The following is a 17,394-nucleotide window of genomic DNA, read 5'->3' as shown; positions in this document are numbered from 1 at the left end:
TCTACTAAAAACACAAAAAATTAGCCAGGTATGGTGGCACCTGTTTGTAATCCCAGCTACTTGGGAGGCTGAGGAGGAGAATCCTTGAACCCGAGAGGCAGAGGTTGCAGTGAGCCAAGATTGCACCGAGCCAAGATTGCACCATTCCACTCCAGCCTGGGCGACAGAGTGAGACTCTGTCTCAAAAAAACAAAACAAAATAGCCTGGGCACGGTGGCTTACGCCTGTAATCCTAGTACTTTGGGAGGCCGAGGTGGGTGGATCACCTGAGGTCAGGGGTTCGAGACCAGCCTGGCCAACATGGAGAAACCCCGTCGCTACTAAAAATACAAAAATTAGCCAGGTGTGGTGGCACATGCCTGTAATCCCAGCTACTTGGTAGGATGAGGCAGGAGAATCGCTTGATCCTGGGAGGTGGACGTTGCAGTGAGCTGAAATTGTGCCACTGCATTCCAACCTGGGCAACAGAGTGAGACTCTGTCTCAAAAAAAAAAAGTAAATAAAAAATTTTTAAAAATAATAAAATAAAACAAAGAAAGCTGGGCGTGGTGGCATGCACCTGTAATCCCAACTTTTGGGAGAACGAGGTGGGCAGATCACCTGAGGTCAGGAGTTCGAGACCAGCCTGGCCAAAATGGTGAAACCCTGTCTCTAGTAAAAACACAAAATTAGCCAGGCGTGGTAGCACTCCCAGCTACTCGGGAGGCTGAGGCATGAGAACTGCTTGAATCTGGAAGGCGGAGGTTGCAGTGAGCCAAGATCGCGCCACTGCACTCCGGCCTAGGCGACAGGGCGAGACTCTGTCTCCAAAAAAAAAAAACAGAGACAGGGCCTCCACATAACACCCAGGCTGGTCTCAAACTCCCGGGCTCAAGTGATCCACCTGCCCCAAAGTACTGGGATTACAGGTACAAGCCACCATACATGGCCAATATTTTGTTAGAAGTGAGAAAAGTAGGGAAGGGAAAATAAGGTGAAATGAGAGCAGGCAGAGTGGGACAGGGCACAGAAGCTAAACGCTGTGCAGATGACTCCAGGTTTCCCAGGACAGACACAAAATTCGGCTGCCTGAGCGTCTCTCAGGGTCCTCTTCCATATTACTCTCAAGACTTCTTTTTCCAATTCTAGGCCGGGTGCGGTGGCTCACACCTGTAATCCCAGCAATTTGGGAGGCTAAGGTGGGCGAATCAGGAGGTCAAGAGATGGAGACCATCCTGGCCAATATGGTGAAACCCTCTCTCTACTAAAAATACAAAAAATTAGCTGGGTGTGGTGGCACGCGCCTGTAGTCCCAGCTAATCAGGAGGCTGAGGCAGGAGAACTGCTTGAACCCGGGAGGCGGAGGTTGCAGTGAGCCAAGATGGCGCCACTGCACTCCAGCCTGGCGACAGAGCGAGACTCCGTCTAAAAAAAAAAAAAAAACACTTATTTTTCCAATTCTAAAGATAATACTTTCCTTTTGCAACAATAAAAATAAAACACAATTAAAATGTATTTTCACAGGAGAATTTTGCTTCTTATTTTTTTAACAGAGTCAGGGCCTCTCTATGTTGCCCAGGCTGGTCTTGAACTCCTGGCCTCAAACAATCCTCCTGCCTCCCAAATTGCTGGGATTACAGGTATGAGCCACCACACTCAGCTAACTTATGTTCTTTCTCTTTTTAAAAAAATATTATTTATAAAGACACGGTCTCTCTATGCTGCTCAGGCTGGTCTCAAACTCCTGGACTCAATGATTCTCCCGACTTGATTTCCCAAAGTGCTGGGATTACAGGTGTGAGCCACCACACCCGGTCTACTTTTGCTTTTTTTTTTTTTTGAGACAGAGTCTTACTCCATAGCCCAGGCTGGAGTGCAGTGGTATGATCTCGGCTCACTGCAACCTCTGCCTCCCGGGTTCAAGCCATCCTTCTGCCTCAGCCTCCTAAATAGCTGGGATTACAGGTGTGCACCCCCATGCTTGGCTAATTTTTGTATTTTTAGTAGAGGGGGGGTTTCATCATGTTGGCCAGGCTGGTCTGGAACTGCTGTCCTCAGGTGACCCGCCCACCTCAGCCTCTCAAAGTGCTGAGATCACAGGCTACTTTTGCTTTTTTTTTTTTTTTTTGAGACGGAGTCTCGCTCTGTCGCCCAGGCTGGAGTGCAGTGGCACAATCTCGGCTCACTGCAAGCTCCGCCTCCATAGGCGCGTGCCACCACACCCGACTAATTTTCGTATTTTTAGTAGAGACGCGGTTTCACCGTGTTGGCCAGGCTGGTCTCAAACTCCTGACCTCGGGATCCGCCTGCCTTAGTCTCCCAAAGTGCTGAGATTATAAGCATGAGCCACCGCGCCTGGCCTTACTTTTGCTTCTTAAAACAAGTTTCACCTGGGCACGGTGGCTCACACCCGTAATCCCAGCACTTTGAGAGGCCAAGGCGGGAAGATCTCTTGAGGCCAGGAGTTCGAGACCAGCCTGGCCAACACAGTGGAACCCCATCCCTACCAAAAATACAGAAATTAGCTGGGTGTGGTGGCTCATGCCTGTAATTCCAGCTACTCGGGAGGCTGAGGCAGGAGAATTGCTTAAACCCAGGGGGCAGAGGTTGCAGTGAGCCGAGATTGTGCCATTGCACTCCAGCCTGGGTGACAGAGTGAGACTGTATTTCAAAAAAAAAAAAAACAAAAAAACAAGTCTCCCAAGACGAGAACTCCTTGCCTTGGAAAGAGATCAAGACAACGTTCCAATGTAGCAAACACCGGGTCTCTGTATTACAAGATTAACGGGAGCCATAAGAGTTTTTACAGCCACAGCAGCAGCCACAAAATACAGCAGTGTAGCAAACACCAGGTCTCTGTATTATAAGATTAACGGAAGCCCTGAGAGTTTTTACAGCCACAGCAGCAGCCACAAAATACAGCAGTGGCTACCAGAGCTGATACAGAAGGACACAGGGCATTTAGAGAGTGATAGAACAGTTCTTTTTTTTTTTTTTTTAAGACTAGTTAAGTGTAGTAGTGAGAAGTAGGGAAAAAGAGTAGAAGAAGGGGCCAGGCACGGTGGCTCACGCCTGTAATCCCAGCACTTTGGGAGGCCGAGGCGGGTGGCTCACGAGGTCAGGAGTTCGAGATCAGCCTGGCTAACATGGCGAAACCCCATCTCTACTAAAAACACAAAAATTAGCCAGGCGTGGTTGCACGCACCTGTAATCCCAGCTACTCGGGAGGCTCAGGCAGGAGAATTGCTTGAAACCAGAAGGCAGAGGCTGCAGTGAGCGGAGACCAGACCACTGCACTCCAGCCTGGGAAACATGAGCGAAACTCTGTCTCAAAAAAAAAAAGCCGGGCAGGTTGGCTGATGTCTGTAATCCCAGCACTTTGGGAGGCCGAGGCAGGCGGATCACGAGTTGAGGAGATTAAGGCCATCCTGGCTAATATGGTGAAACCCCGTCTCTACTAAAAATACAAAAAATTAGCCAGGCTTGGTGGCACGCACCTGTAGTCCCAGCTACTCCAGAGGCTGAGGCAGGAGAATCGCTTGAACCCAGGATGCAGAGGATGCAGTGAGCCAAGATCGTGCCACAGCACTCCAGCCCGGGCGACAGAGAGTGAGACTCTGTCACAAAAAAAAAAAAAAAAAAAAAGAGTAGAAGGATGGCCAGGGCCCGGTGTGGTGGCTCACACCTGTAATCCCAGGACTTTGAGAGGCTGAGGTGGGCAGATCACTTGAGCTCAGGAGTTCGAGAGCAGCCTGGCCAACGTGGCGAAATCCCGTCTCTACTAAAAATACAAAAATTAGCCAGGCATGGTGGTACGTGCCTGTAGTCCCAACTTTTCGAGAGGCTGAAGCAGGAGAATCTCTTGAACCTAGGAGGCCAAGGCTGCAATGAACCGAGATTGTGCCACTGCCCTCCACAATGGGTGGCAGAGCAAGACTCCGTCTCAAAAAAAAAAAAAAAAAAAAAGAGAATAGAAGAAGGAGTGTGATCTGTGACTGTGAGCAACCGACTGAGTGAACTCACTACCTTCCAACCAGCTGAATGATTCCTAACTATGGTGGTGGTCGGATGACTCTATGTGTCAACGATCACAGAATAGTATGCTAAAAAGTACGAATCTTACTGCATGCAAATTAACCCTCAATTTTTTTTTTTTTTGAGACGCAGTCTCGCTCTGTCACCCAGGCTGGAGTGCAGTGGCACAATCTCAGCTCACTGCAAGCTCCGCCTCCCGGGTTCACGCCATTCTCCTGCCTCAGCCTCCTGAGTAGCTGGGATTACAGGTGCCCGCCACCACGCCCGGCTAATTTTTTGTATTTTTAGTAGAGACGGGGTTTCACCGTGTTAGCCAGGATGGCCTCGATCTCCTAACCTCGTGATCTGCCCGCCTCAGCCTCCCAAAGAGCTGGGATTACAGGCGTGAGCCACCATTCCCGGCCTAAACCTCAATTTTTAAGAGAGAAGGGGATGGGAGGAATACCGCGTGGTTCAAGAACCACATGGCCCTTCGTGCTCCTCAGCCTGGGGAATGTCCCTCTCTGGACCCAGGAGCCACAACCCTGACCCCCTCTGGACCAAGGTGCTCCCAACGGGTCATTAGCCAATGAGAACAACCAAAACCACCTCCACCAACAGAGCATGCACATCCAACCACATTGCCCTCCAGTACAGTGACTGGAGGGAGGGACGCTACTGTCATCCCGCTCACAGATCAGGAGACCTTGGCTCTGAGACAGGAAGACACTGGCCCAATATCCCCAAGTAGAGAGTGACCCAGCTGGGATATGACCCCAGGATATGACCCCAGGTCAGGCCTATGCCCACCACCTCACACCTACCTTTCTTCACTGAAGGGACCTTCCTGGCCAAGAGGATAGGGAGGGGCACCGTGCCCAGCTGCTCCCCTCCCATCTCGGGACCAACCTGCTTCTTCCTCCTCCGTCGCCTTTTCAGCTGGTGGGCAGCCAGGGCCAGGGCCACAGTCCCCAGGGCCGTGGCAAAGAGGACTTTCCGCAGGCCTGGCGTCAACCGTAGCTGGGAGAATGCAGACTGCAGGGAAGAGGAGATGCTGCTGGTTACACCTCCCTGGGGAAGGTCCAAGACAGCAGGACCGCCCCAGAGCACCTCAGGGACGGGACATACACCGGCTCTCCGGCACATCTGCCAACCAGATGAGAGACTGAGAGGCAGCCGCCCTAGACAGGGAACTTGACCAGCCTCCCTGAAACACAGGCCACAAAAACCTAAAGATGGCAAGATGCCAGTGCCGAGGAGGTGAGGTCTAGGGGCCAGCACCCTCAGTCATGAGCACACAAGCCGCAGTGAACGAGCACCAGCTGTGCCCAGCACTGCACTAGGACCTAGCCTGGGGTACCCATCTGAGTCCCTGTCATTTCCAGACGAGGAACCTGAGGTTCACCCAGGTGAAGACACATGCTCAAGGCGACAGAGGCAGACATGAAACCCAGATCTGCTGACCCCCCTTTCTCAGTGATGCCTCAAAGATGATGACACTCACTCACCTGCCACCCCATCTGAACACTTCCTACTGCTGCACTTCACCCTCTGCCCCCCGGGCCTGGGAGCCCCTCAAGTGGGACTGCACCCCACAGGACAGATCTTCGGTCAAGAGCTCAGTCAGCCACAAACATGTGAGTCGTCAGGGAGGGCACTGACCCCTTTTACAGACTGAGTAACTGAGGTCAAGAGTTCATATAGGACCAGGTGCAGTGGCTCATGCCTATAAACCCAGCACTTTAGGAGGCCAAGGTGGGTGGATGGCTTGAGCCCAAGAGTTCAAGACCAGCCTGGGCAAAATAGCAAGGCCCTATTTCTATTACAAAAAACTTTTTTTTTTTTTGAGACGGAGTCTTACCCTGTTGCCCAGGCTGGAGTGCAGTGGTGCGATCTCGACTCACTGCAACCTCCACCTCCTGGGTTCAAGTGATCCTCCCGCCTCAGCCTCCCAAGTAGCTGGGATTACAGGCACCTGCCACCACGCCCAGCTGATTTTTTTTTTTTCTGAGACGGAGTCTCGCTCTGTCACCCAGGCTGGAGTGTAGTGGCATGATCTCAGCTCACTGCAACCTCCGCCTCCTGGGTTCAAGCAATTCTCCTATCTCAGCCTCCCAAGTAGCTGGGACTACAGGCACACACCACCATGCTTGGCTAATTTTTGTACTTTTGGTAGAGACAGGGTTTCACCATATTGGTCAGGCTGGTCTTGAACTCCTGACTTCAGGTGATCCACCCGCTTCAGCTTCCCAAAGTGCTGGGATTACAGGCGTGAGCCACCGTGCCCAGCTCGCTCGCCTAATTTTTGTATTTTTAGTAGAGACAGGGTTTCACCATGTTGGCCAGGCTGGTCTCGAACTCCTGACCTCAGGTGATCCGCCCGTCTCAGCCTCCCAAAGTGCTGGGATTACAGGCGTGAGCCATCGCACCTGGCCAAAACAATTTTTTTAATTAATTTAAAAAAAAAAAGAGTTCATATAGTCTCAGGCTAAAGAACAGGCCTGAAGCCTCAGACAACAAACCCAGTTCAAAGAGGAGACACCAGAGGTCTGGCAAAGCAAGAACGAGGGCTCAGTGTTCCTGGACACGGAGGAGCCCTTGGCTGAGCATGGAGTGTTTCACAGACCAGAGGTACAACCCACCCTGATCCTTACCTGCCCGAAGGTCGTGTACAGGAACACGGGGATCTCGGCCACTGTCATGGCCAGGGCCTGGATCATAGATGTGCCCTCGGCCCTCCGGAACGCCATGGCAGGGCCAATGCCCCAGGCAAAGTCCTCAGGGCCAAGAGCTTCCAAGGAGAACGTCTTCAACTGGTTGCCAGCTGGGTCCCGGGCACCATCCACGCCCCAGAAGGACAGGGACACACATACCAGAGGGCCCCTTCACAGAGCTAAGAGACAGAAGATCAAGTCAGACAAGAGAACGTGCACACGGGAACATGCAGAAATGCACACAAGAGCATCCATGGGGGAGGAGGCGGGAGGAAAGCTTGCCTCCGGAACCCCAGGCCTGGAATCAGGCCCCAGGCCTCTGCATCTGCCCACCAGCAGGCAGCCCCATGCCCACAGACCCTCTGCCTACCAGGGGCCCTGCGAGCGGAAACATCTCTGGCCAGCCAGCCCAGGAGAGGACCCAGAACCTGGGAGATGGACAGGTCACTCTCAGACTTAGGGCTTTAACCCACATTTTCTCTACCTTTTTCAACCCATGGACCATTTGCTAAGCAAAAATCTTAGGCCCCAGACTGAGAATCATTGCATCTTTTTACCTCCCACAAAGTTAAGAATGTTTTCTTGCTGGGCACGGTGGCTCACGCCTGTAATCCCAGCACTTTGGGAGGCTGAGGTGGGTGGATCACCTGAGGTCAGGAGTTTGAGACCAGCCTGGCCAACATGGTGAAACCCCATCTCTACTAAAAAATACAAAAATCAGCTGGGTGTGGTGGCGCATGACTGTAATCCCGGCTACTGGAGACGCTGAAGCAGGAGAACCGGCTTGAACCTGGGAGGTGGAGGTTGCAGTGAGCCAAGATGGGGCCACTGCGCTCCAGCCTGGGCAAGAAGAGCAAAACTCAGTCTCAAAAAAAAAAAAACAACTAGCTGGGCATGGTGGTGCACACCTGTAATCCCAGCTACTCAGGAGGCTGAGGCAGAAGAATCACTTGAACCCGGGAAGCAGAGGTTGCAGTGAGCTGAGATCATAACAATGCACTCCAGCCTGGGCTACAGAGCGAGACTCTGTCTCAAAAAAAATAATAATAATAATATTAAAATAAAGAGGCTGGGCACGGTGGCTCACACCTGTAATCCCAGCACTTTGGGAGGCTGAGGAGGGAGGATCATGAGGTCAGGAGATCAAGATCATCCTGGCTAACACAGTGAAACCCCATCTCTACTAAAAATACAAAAGATTAGCTGGGCGTTGTAGCGGGCACCTGTAATCACAGCTACTCTGAAGGCTGAGGCAGGAGAATGGCGTAAACCCAGGAGGCGGAGCTTGCAGGGAGCCTAGATCACGCCACTGCACTCCAACCTGGGCAATAGAGTGAGACTCCATCTCAAAAAATAAATAAATAAAAAACAAAAAAAAAATAAAATAAAACACACACACACAAAAACAAAAAGCTACTCCACACTACGTATTTTGTGCCGCATTCTTTGCATCCATCATCTCACTAAATCATTAGAATCTTGTGAGGTTGGCTGGGGTGGCTCAAGCCTGTAATCCCAGCACTTTGGAAGGCCAAGGCGGGTGGATCACCTGAGGTCAGGACTTCGAGACTGGCCTGGTCAACATGGTGAAACCCCGTCTCTACTAAAAATACAAAAATTAGCCAGTGTGGTGGCATGTGCCTGTAATCCCAGCTACTTGGGAGGCTGAGGCAGGAGAATCGCCTGAATCCAGGAGGCAGAGGTTGCAGTGAGCCTAGATCGTGCCACTGCACTCCAGCCTGGGTGACAGAGCAAGACTCTGCCTCAAAAAAGAAAAAAAGACAAACGAAAAAAAGGATTCTGTGAAGTTGATGCCACCCACCTTCCCCCCAGCCTCACCTCTGGTTTCCAATGAGGAAACTGAATCTCAGACAAGCTAAGTCAGGAGTCCAAAGTCACACAGCTGATACATGGTAGAGTCAGACTTTGTGCTCAGTGCAATGCTTTTGCTAAATTTGACATGCGGCAGGAAGTAGCAAGCCCCAGCAGACCACAGAGGACTGGGCAGCTTTCCCCTGGACCTTGGGAGATACTCCCCTCCCCGCCAGGGTACCCCATTGCCCCTTCCCAAGGCCAGGAAATAAGTGGCTTGATCACACCTAGCCCGGACCCCAAGACCCGGCAGGGTCCTCCCCCACTTCCAGCTCCAAGCCGAAGGATGCCTTCAAGGTCTCCCGGGACCTCAAGCGGAAGGAACACACAGGCCAGGACAGACCCTGTCTCCCTGGGATGGCAGCCAAAGTCACTAGGCGAGCAGAAGAAACAGCTTCTCCCCCAGTGAGTGGGAAAGACTGAGGAGCCTGTCAGTCTAGCTCTAGGGCTGCGGGGTGTGTGTGAGAGGAGGCACGGGCAGGGTGATGGTCTAGGGCTAAGGAAGCTTCCAGGTTGTCAAGGGTAGAGACATCCGCCCAGGAGGCTGTGAATTGAGCTACGTGAGCTGCAGTGGTCAGGACCTAGGTTAATACTGTAAGCCACGTCCCCCTACCCTTCACCCCAACCCCAGGCTGGCTCAGGTCTCAGAAAGAGGGAAGACAAGAACATCAGAGAGCCAGCAGCTACTATTTCCCAAGCCCTTATTCCAGGCCAGACTCAGAACAGGCTCTCCACCACAGGCTTTGGGTCCAGTCCTCTCAGAACCCTCCCAATGACCAATGTTTATCTCAAGGATGGGGAAACGCGGAGGCTCTGAGATGAGGCAGCCTGCCTGAGGTCACCGAGTACTAAGCGGCCAAGCTCTGGGGGATCTCAAGGCTGTGGTAGGGTTTCCCAGCTGCTGCCTGCTACAACTGCCACTGCTCCTTCCAGGCCACACCTGTAGGACTTCTGGGCCCCCAAGTGAGAAGCCCACGTGGTGTTAAAGATGAGCCTGAACAAATGCTCCAGGGAGACTGAGGCCCACTGTTTGCGGGAGAGTCCAGAGCAGCCCCTGCTGTCCCCACTGGGAGTTAGAGCCTGCAGGTTCGAGGTAACACCACCAGCCCCCAAGCCTGCTTCACTCCAGGGATGGATCCAAATCCAGTCAACCCACACTCTGTCCGTCCCCCTGGCACTCTGTCCGTCCCCCACGGCCTAAGCTGAGACCCCTCCACCTTCTCTCCACAATGAAAAGTCCACGGCAAGGTCCCCTACCAAATGGACACTTCTACTGCTGTGCAGGGCCTGGCCCCATTTGGGCAGCCATCTCTCGTGCCCTACAATCTTAGGCGGACACCTCCTAATTCCACCGTCACCACAGCACTTACAGCACCCTCAGCCTGGGTGCCTAAGCTTATCATCCCACGCGCCTCCTCCCCTGCGCTAGACAACCCCACTAATGACTCTGGCCTGTGCACTCACTCATTCCGCCTGGACCCCAACAACGTCCCTGACTCCCTTGAGCCATTCTGCCCAGTCTCCTATTCACCCCATGCCGGACCCCTCAACAGTCCCACCATGCCGGGCACTGGACATCCCCGCCTTGGACCTCAGCAATATCCCCGTCTTCAGAAATTGCTCACTCCACCCCAGACATCTTGGGCAGCCCCTTCTTCTCTTGCCCCCACCCCGGAATATCCTTGAAACTCACCCAGGTACCCTCTGGCGCCGCTCACGGCCCGCACACCTGCTCCTTCCATCCTGGGTGCTTTCCCCGCCTCGGATCGGGTACCTGCGCGCCTGCTCCAATCCCCGCCACGTTCCAGGCCTGGGCATCACCTCCCTGACCCAAGTACCTTCTCGTTCCACTCCCAAGCAAGGCACCCTCTCGCACCGTCCCCGGCCCAGGTACCCACTCATTCCAACCCCGACACCTTCCTGGTCCAGTTGGGCCCGGACACCTGCGCCTACTCGGTCCTCCGCTTAAGTCCCGGGGCCTGCTGCGCTGCCCGCCCGCCTTGGGGGCTCAGCCCGGGCCGATACTCACCCGGGATCCCATCGCTGCGGAAGGGCAGCGTCTCCTTCCCCGGCGGCTGCGCAACCAAACGGCCGCCGGGGGCGTGGCCTAGCGCCAGGCCCCCACCCTTTTCTGGCCAATGAGCATCTCTGAGTCGCTCAGGGCCGCCGCAGCTTCTGGCCAATTAGGCGGGTCATGTGACCAAGCTTATATTCCTCCTCTCCCGCCCTCTTCCACGCCCCCTAGTGCGGTTGAAGCGCGAAAGTGGTCTCTTCTCTCCTACTATTGGCCATTCAGATTAGATCGACATGGGCGGCTGGGTGGGGCGGGGCCACTCTTAATGGGGCTGAAGCGGAGCAGTCAGGCCTCCAAGGGACTTTCTTGGAGGACGCCAAACAGGCTAAGCCCTCGTATTAAGATCCTCTACTCTTGTCGTTCCCCACAAGGACAAATCCTTCCCACTCTCCAAGCGCCCATTTTCAAATACTACCGCCCCTGACTTCCTGCAGCATGCTCTTATACTGTCGCCACTCTCCCCCTTGTTCTGGAGTTGTTTGCAAAAGTGCCAGGTCTCGCCGCTAGACAGTGTCTCTCTGAGAGCTGGAGTCAAGGGGTCTTCAGTTCTGGCCACCTATCTGGGTCTTACACTAAATACCAGGATTGAGATCAGGCCGACCTGAGATAGAATCAAGTGTTGCCACTTCAGCTCTCTAGAGCTTACCCCTCTATGAAATAGGGATGAGGCCGGGCGCGGTGGCTCGCACCTGTAATCCTAGCACTTTGGGAGGCCGAGGTGGGTGGATCACGAGGTCAGGAGTTCGAGACCAGCCTGGCCAACCTGGTGAAACCCTGTCTCCACTAAAGATTAAAAAAAAAAAATTAGCCAAGTGTGGTAGCACACACCTGTAATCCCAGCTACTCAGGAGGCTGAGGCAGGAGAATCTCTTGAACCCGGGAGGCAGAGGTTGCAGTGAGCTGAGATCCAACCATTGCACTCCAACCTGGGCCACAGGGTGAGACTCCGTCTCAAAAAAAAAAGAAAGAAAAAAAGAAATAGGGATAAAATCTTCCCTTTCCCAAATCACAGGGCTTTGGTGAGGATGGAAAGAGGACGGTGTGTCAGCCCTTCCATAACTGCGAAGAGCTGGGCACAACTACGTTTTAAAATTGTAATTGTCGGCCGGTAGCAGTGGCTCATGCCTCTATTGCCAGCACTTTGGGAGGCTGAGGTGAGGTCAGGAGTTCGAGACCAGCCTGGCCAACATGGTGAAAACCCGTCTCTACTAAAAATACAAAAGTTAGCCGGGCGTGGTGGCACACACCTATAATCCCAGCTACTTGGGAGGCTGAGGCAGGAGAATTGCTTGAGCCGGGAGGAGGAGATTGCAGTTAACCAAGATCACGCTACTGCACTCCAGCCTGGGCAACAGAGCAAGACTCCATCTCAAAAAAACAAAACAAAAAAAAGCCCAGGAACAGTGGCTCACGCCTGTAATCCCAGCACTTTGGGAAGTCAAGACAGATGGATCATGAGGTCAGGAGATCGAGACCATCCTGCCCAACATGGTGAAACCCCATCTTTACTAAAAATACAAAAATTAGCCCAGCATGGTGGCGTGTGCCTGTAGTCCCAGCTACTCAGGAGGCTGAGGCAGGAGAATCGCTTGAAACCGGGAGGCGGAGGTTGCAGTGAGCCGAGATTGCACCACTGCACTCCAGCCTGGGTGACAGAGCAAGACTCCATCTCAAAAAAAAAAAAAAAAGGAAAATTATAATTGTCGGTAAAGCCAAATTCCTTCATTCATTCAACTAATTATGTGTGCCAGTCCTTTGGCTGGACATGGGAGCTCAGTGGTGGACAAGAGACAGGTATGTGGTGGCCCCAGGGAGCTCATTGTCTGGGGAGCAGATATTTAATCACAATCCCCTGTGATGGTTACTCTAATGGGGGAATGTGGGATATCAAGGAGACACTTGGGCTTGCCTGGGGAGGTGAGAGGCTCCAGAAAGAAAAGGGGTCCAAGGCCGGATGTGGTGGCTCACGCCTGTAATCCCAGCACTTTGAGAGGCCGAGGCAGGCGGATCACCAGGTCAGGAGTTCGAGACCAGCCTGACCAACATGATGAAATTAGCCAAGTGTGGTGGCATGCGCCTGTAATCCCAGCTACTCAGGTGGCTGAGGCAGGAAAATCATCTCTTGAACCCGGGAGGTGGAGGTTGCGGTGAGCCGAGATGGTGCCACTGCATTCTGAGACTCCGTGGGGAGGCGAGGGAAGGGGAAGACAAGGGAGGGGACGGGAGGGGAGGGCAGTCCAAACAGGGGATGCCCAGTGCATGGTGGGACTGGTGAGGGGTCTGGCATGGGGTGAATAGGAGACTGGGCAGAGTGGCTAAAGGGAGTCGGGGACGTTGTTGGGGTCCAGGTGGGATGAGTGCACAGGCCAGAGTCATTAGTGGGGTTGTCTAGCACAGGGGAGAAGGCGCGTGGGATGATAAGCTTAGACACCCAGGCTGAGGGTGCTGTAAGTACTGTGGTGACTTTGTAATATAAAATTAGCCGGGGGTGGTGGTACCTGCCTCCAGATACTTGGGAGGCTGAGGCAGGAGAATCGCTTGAATTCAGGAGGTGGAGGTTGCAGTGAGCCAAGATTGTCGTGCCATTGCACACCAGCCTGGACAACAAGAGTGAAACTCCATCTCAAAAAAAAAAAAAAAAAAAAAGAAAAGGGGGGCCAAGGGCCAGGCGTGGTGGCTCATGCCTGTAATCCCAGCACTTTAGGAGGCTAAGGCGGGCAGATCACCTGAGGTTGGGAGTTGGAGACCAGCCTGACCAACATGGAGAAACCCTGTCTCTACTGAAAATACAAAAAATTAGCTGGGCATGGCGGCAGGTGCCTGTAATCCCAGCTACGCAGGAGGCTGAGGCAGGAGAATCGCTTGAACCTGGGAGGCGGAGGTTGCAGTGAGCCGAGGTCGTGCCACTGCACTCCAGCCTGGTGACAGAGTGAGACTCCATCTCAAAAAAATAAATAAAATAAAATAACTCCTCTAACTGGCAAAAGGTGTTTTTTTTTTTCTCTAGCAGCCAAATAAGCACTGGCTTCCAATGAAGGATGTATTAAATAAATAAATAAATAAAAACAAGCATTGACCTCGAGATAAGCAACACTCAAACAACTGCAGCTCCTTCAGCTCCCAGATGCTGACTAACTGAACTCCTGTTCTACCAACCTAACTATAGCTTTCATTGGACAAAAGACTAATTTCAGTTACTCTTCTGATAAGACCAACAGCTGGGTGCGGTAGCTAATGGTTGTAACCCCAACACTTTGGGTGGCTGAGGCAGGAAGATCACTGGAATCCAGGAGTTGGAGATCAGCCTGGTCAATACACAGCAAAACGCTGTCTCTATAACTTGTGGTCCCAGTTCCTTTGGAGGCTGAGGCAGGATGATCAATCGCTTGAGCCCAGGAGGTTGAGGCTGCAGTGAGCCGTGATTGTACCACTGCACTCCAGCTGGGTGGCAGAGCCGAGACCCTGTCTCAAAAAAAAAAAAAGAATTAGACCACTGGCCATGGACCAGTTCTGGCCAGTTTGCAGAGATTGCCAGTTGTGTGCCTTCATGTCCCTAAAAAATTCTCTTGACATATAGGGCCTAATTGTAATACATCTAAACATTAATTCACCACAAAGTGAACATGGGACCACCTTGATGAATATTCATAGCACCTCCTGTAACCTGTTGAATACGTATGTTTAGTCAACCTATTCAACATAAAGCTCCTACCACAAGTCCTCCTCCTTCCTGGAGGCGATGCAGGATTTTTCTTGACTTCTTTGTTGGACTTGCAATGGGGGTGCCCTGTCTATGTCGGCCCGCCATGCTCAACCCCTTGCGGGAGGGAGCATGTGGGCGAGCAAGTGCAGGATCCGGCTGGCTGCTCTGGGCATGGATAGAAGGAGGCTCCATGCAGGCCCCGTGGCGGTGCCCAGGTCGGGGTGCCTGCAGACCGTGAAGCCCCAGAGGACATGTTACAGTGCTCTCTTAGCTCTGCTGTCCATGGACGGTAGTGTGTTATCAGCTCGGTAGGCTCCTTGCTTTGCCACGTGGGGTGTCTGCTCTCTGCCAGTGAGGGCAGAGGGCCAGTATGACGACCTTTTTCAGGTACCTGCACTTGGTGGGTCTCGAGCTCTCGTCTAGTGTCCAAGAAGAATGAGGTCACCTGGACACTTGAAGGATAGTGAAGGAGGAGAATTTTATTTTATTTTATTTTTACTTATTTATTTATTTTGAGACAGAGTCTTGCTCTGTTGCCCAGGCTGGAGTGCAGTGGCCTGATCTTGGCTCACTGCAACCTCTGCCTCCCAGGTTCAAGTGATTCTCCTGCCTCAGCTTCCCAAGTAGCTGGGATTACAGGCGCCCACCACCACCATGCCCAGCTAATTTTTTGTATCTTTAGTTGAGACGGGGTTTCACTGTGTTAGCCAGGATGGTCTCCATCTCCTGACCTCATGATCTGCCCTCCTCAGCCTCCCAAAGTGCTGGGATTACAGGTGTGAGCCACCACGCCCAGCAAGAATTTTATTAAGCAGTAGAAATGACTCTCAGCAGAGAGGTGAACTGGAGAGGAGATGGGACGGGCAGGTAATCTTCCCCTGAAGCCTGGCCGCTCTGGATGGCTCTTCCCTGTAGTCAAGCCATTTCTCCTCTGAAGTCTAGCTTCTTCACTCTGAAGTAAAGTCGCCTCTCTCCAGTCAAGCCACTTCTCTCTCCCTACCAACTGAGTCTGGGGTCTGGGGGGGTCTTTATAGGTACAGGATGGGAGGTGGGGTGGGCTGTAGGTAGTTTTGGAAAAGGCAACATTTGATTGGTTAAAAGGCACTATTCAGAAAGAACCAATCAGGAGAGAGCAGGCAAACGGATGGATAGAAGTTCTCACTTTGGGCCACAGGATTCAGGCTTTTCAGCTGGAAGGTAGGGTTTTGCCAGGGACCCGCCCCTGTCTGCCTAGTATTTCTCTGCCTCCTGCCTCTGTCAGAGGCATGCTTCCCAGTTTGTGGGATGGTCACCTTGCCGTCTATACCCTTTTATAAGAAATAAAATCTTCTTTCCTTCTCTAAATTTATACATCTTGATTTTTTTTTTTTTTTTTGAGATCGAGTTTCGCTTTTTTTTTTCCTTTTTTTTGAGGAGAAGTCTCACTCTGTAGCCTAGGCTGGAGTGCAGTGGCATGATCTCGGCTCACTGCAACCTCTGCCTCCTGGATTCAACCTATTCTCCTGCCTCAGCCTCCCTTGTAGCTGGGACTACAGATGCACACCACCTCGCCTGGCTAATTTTTGGATTTTTAGTAGAGAAGGAGTTTCACCATCTTGGCCAGGCTGGTCTTGAACTCCTGACCTCATGATCCACCCGTTTTGGCCTCCCAAAGTGCTGGGATTACACGTGTGGGCCACCATGCCTGGCCGGAGTTTCGTTCCTGTTGCCCAGGCTGGAGTGCAATGGCGTGACCTTGGCTCACTGCAACCTCTGCCTCCCGGGTCCAAGCTATTCTCCTGCCTCAGCCTCCCTAGTAGCTGGAACTACAGGCACACACCACCACACATGGCTAATTTTTGGTATTTTTAGTAGAGAAGGGGTTTCACCATGTTGTCCAGGCTGGTCTCGAACTCCTGACCTCAGGTGATCCACCTGCCTCGGCCTCCCAAAGTGCTGGGATTACAGGCGTTTGCCACCGCGCCTGGCCTACATCTTGATTTCTTTGTTGTTTTTTTTTGAGACAGAGTTTTGCTCTTGTTGCCCAGGCTGGAGCGCAATGGCTCTATCTCAGCTCACCACAACCTCTGCCTCCCGGGTTCAAGCAGTTCTTCTGCCTTAGCCTCCCAAGTAGCTGGGATTACAGGCATGCGCCACCACGCCTGGCTAATTTTGTATTTTTAGTAGAAACAGAGTTTCTCTATCTTGGTCAGCTGGTCTTGAACTCCCGACCTCAGGTGATCCGCCCGCCTTGGCCTCCCAAAGTGCTGGGATTACATGTGTGAGACACCATACCTGGCTAGATTTTTTTTTAAGTTAACACTGGCTAAATGAATGATACAGTCAGCTATAAACAGATAATAGTAAATAAGTCCATGATCAATACAGACAAATAGAAACAAACACATAGTGAACACAGAAACAGAAACACAGAAACAGAGTTGAAGGATTGCAGATGTGTGAATGACATGAAAGTTGAGGAAGGCAACATGTACATACTGGCCCAAGTACATGACAGGAGGGCCCAGATAGGTGGAGTTTTGAAAGCTCCCAGGTGATTTAATGTTAGAGCCATTGACTTGTTGACCCAGAACCAGGGCTGGGAGAGGGAACAGGGTCTGGATTTTGAACAAGCCCCCAGGTGACTTGAGGCTCACCCTGCAGAGCCATGCTGGGATAGGTGATAGAAACTGGGGTAAGTATAGACAGATGAACAAAGCCAGAGAGAAGAGGGTACAGCTCGGGAACAGAGCTCTCCACTGGGTTCAAAGGTGAAACCTAGGCCGGGTGCGGTGGCTCACACCTGTAATCCTAGCACTTTGGGAAGCGGAGGCAGGTGGATCACGAGGTCAGGAGTTCAAGACCAGCCTGACCAACATGGTGAAACCCCGTCTCTACTAAAAATACAAAAATTAGCCGGGCGTGGTGGCGCACGCCTGTAATCCCAGCTACTCTGGAGGGTGAGGCAGGAGAATCGCTTAGACCCTGGGAGGCGGTGGCTGCAGTGAGCCGAGATGCTGCCACTGCATTCCAGCCTGGGTGAAAGAACGAGACTCCAT

At 52.4% G+C, this 17,394-nt stretch overlaps 1 protein-coding gene across 2 annotated transcripts in view; it reads right to left on the bottom strand.

Annotated features, from left to right (window-relative positions):
- The window catches only part of MIGA2 (mitoguardin 2), a 39,188-nt gene extending 28,424 nt beyond the window's left edge, over positions 1-10,764 (bottom strand). The window contains exons 1-3 of one of the 2 annotated variants that reach the window (XM_054501168.2): positions 10,609-10,764; positions 6,648-6,886; positions 4,818-5,028 (exon numbers count right to left, since the gene is read on the bottom strand). In XM_054501168.2, coding sequence (XP_054357143.1) covers positions 4,818-5,028; positions 6,648-6,743 — 307 coding nt within the window. In that variant the 5' untranslated portion in view covers positions 6,744-6,886; positions 10,609-10,764. Of the gene's footprint in view, positions 1-4,817; positions 5,029-6,647; positions 6,887-10,272 lie in introns of both variants that reach the window. The other variant, XM_054501169.2, reaches the window with a different exon arrangement.
- Between the last annotated feature and the right edge of the window lie 6,630 nt (positions 10,765-17,394).

This window comes from Pongo pygmaeus, chromosome 13, assembly GCF_028885625.2.
Source record: "Pongo pygmaeus isolate AG05252 chromosome 13, NHGRI_mPonPyg2-v2.0_pri, whole genome shotgun sequence".
NCBI classification, from domain to species: domain Eukaryota; kingdom Metazoa; phylum Chordata; class Mammalia; order Primates; family Hominidae; genus Pongo; species Pongo pygmaeus.
This window is presented reverse-complemented; position numbering and strand designations above follow the sequence as displayed.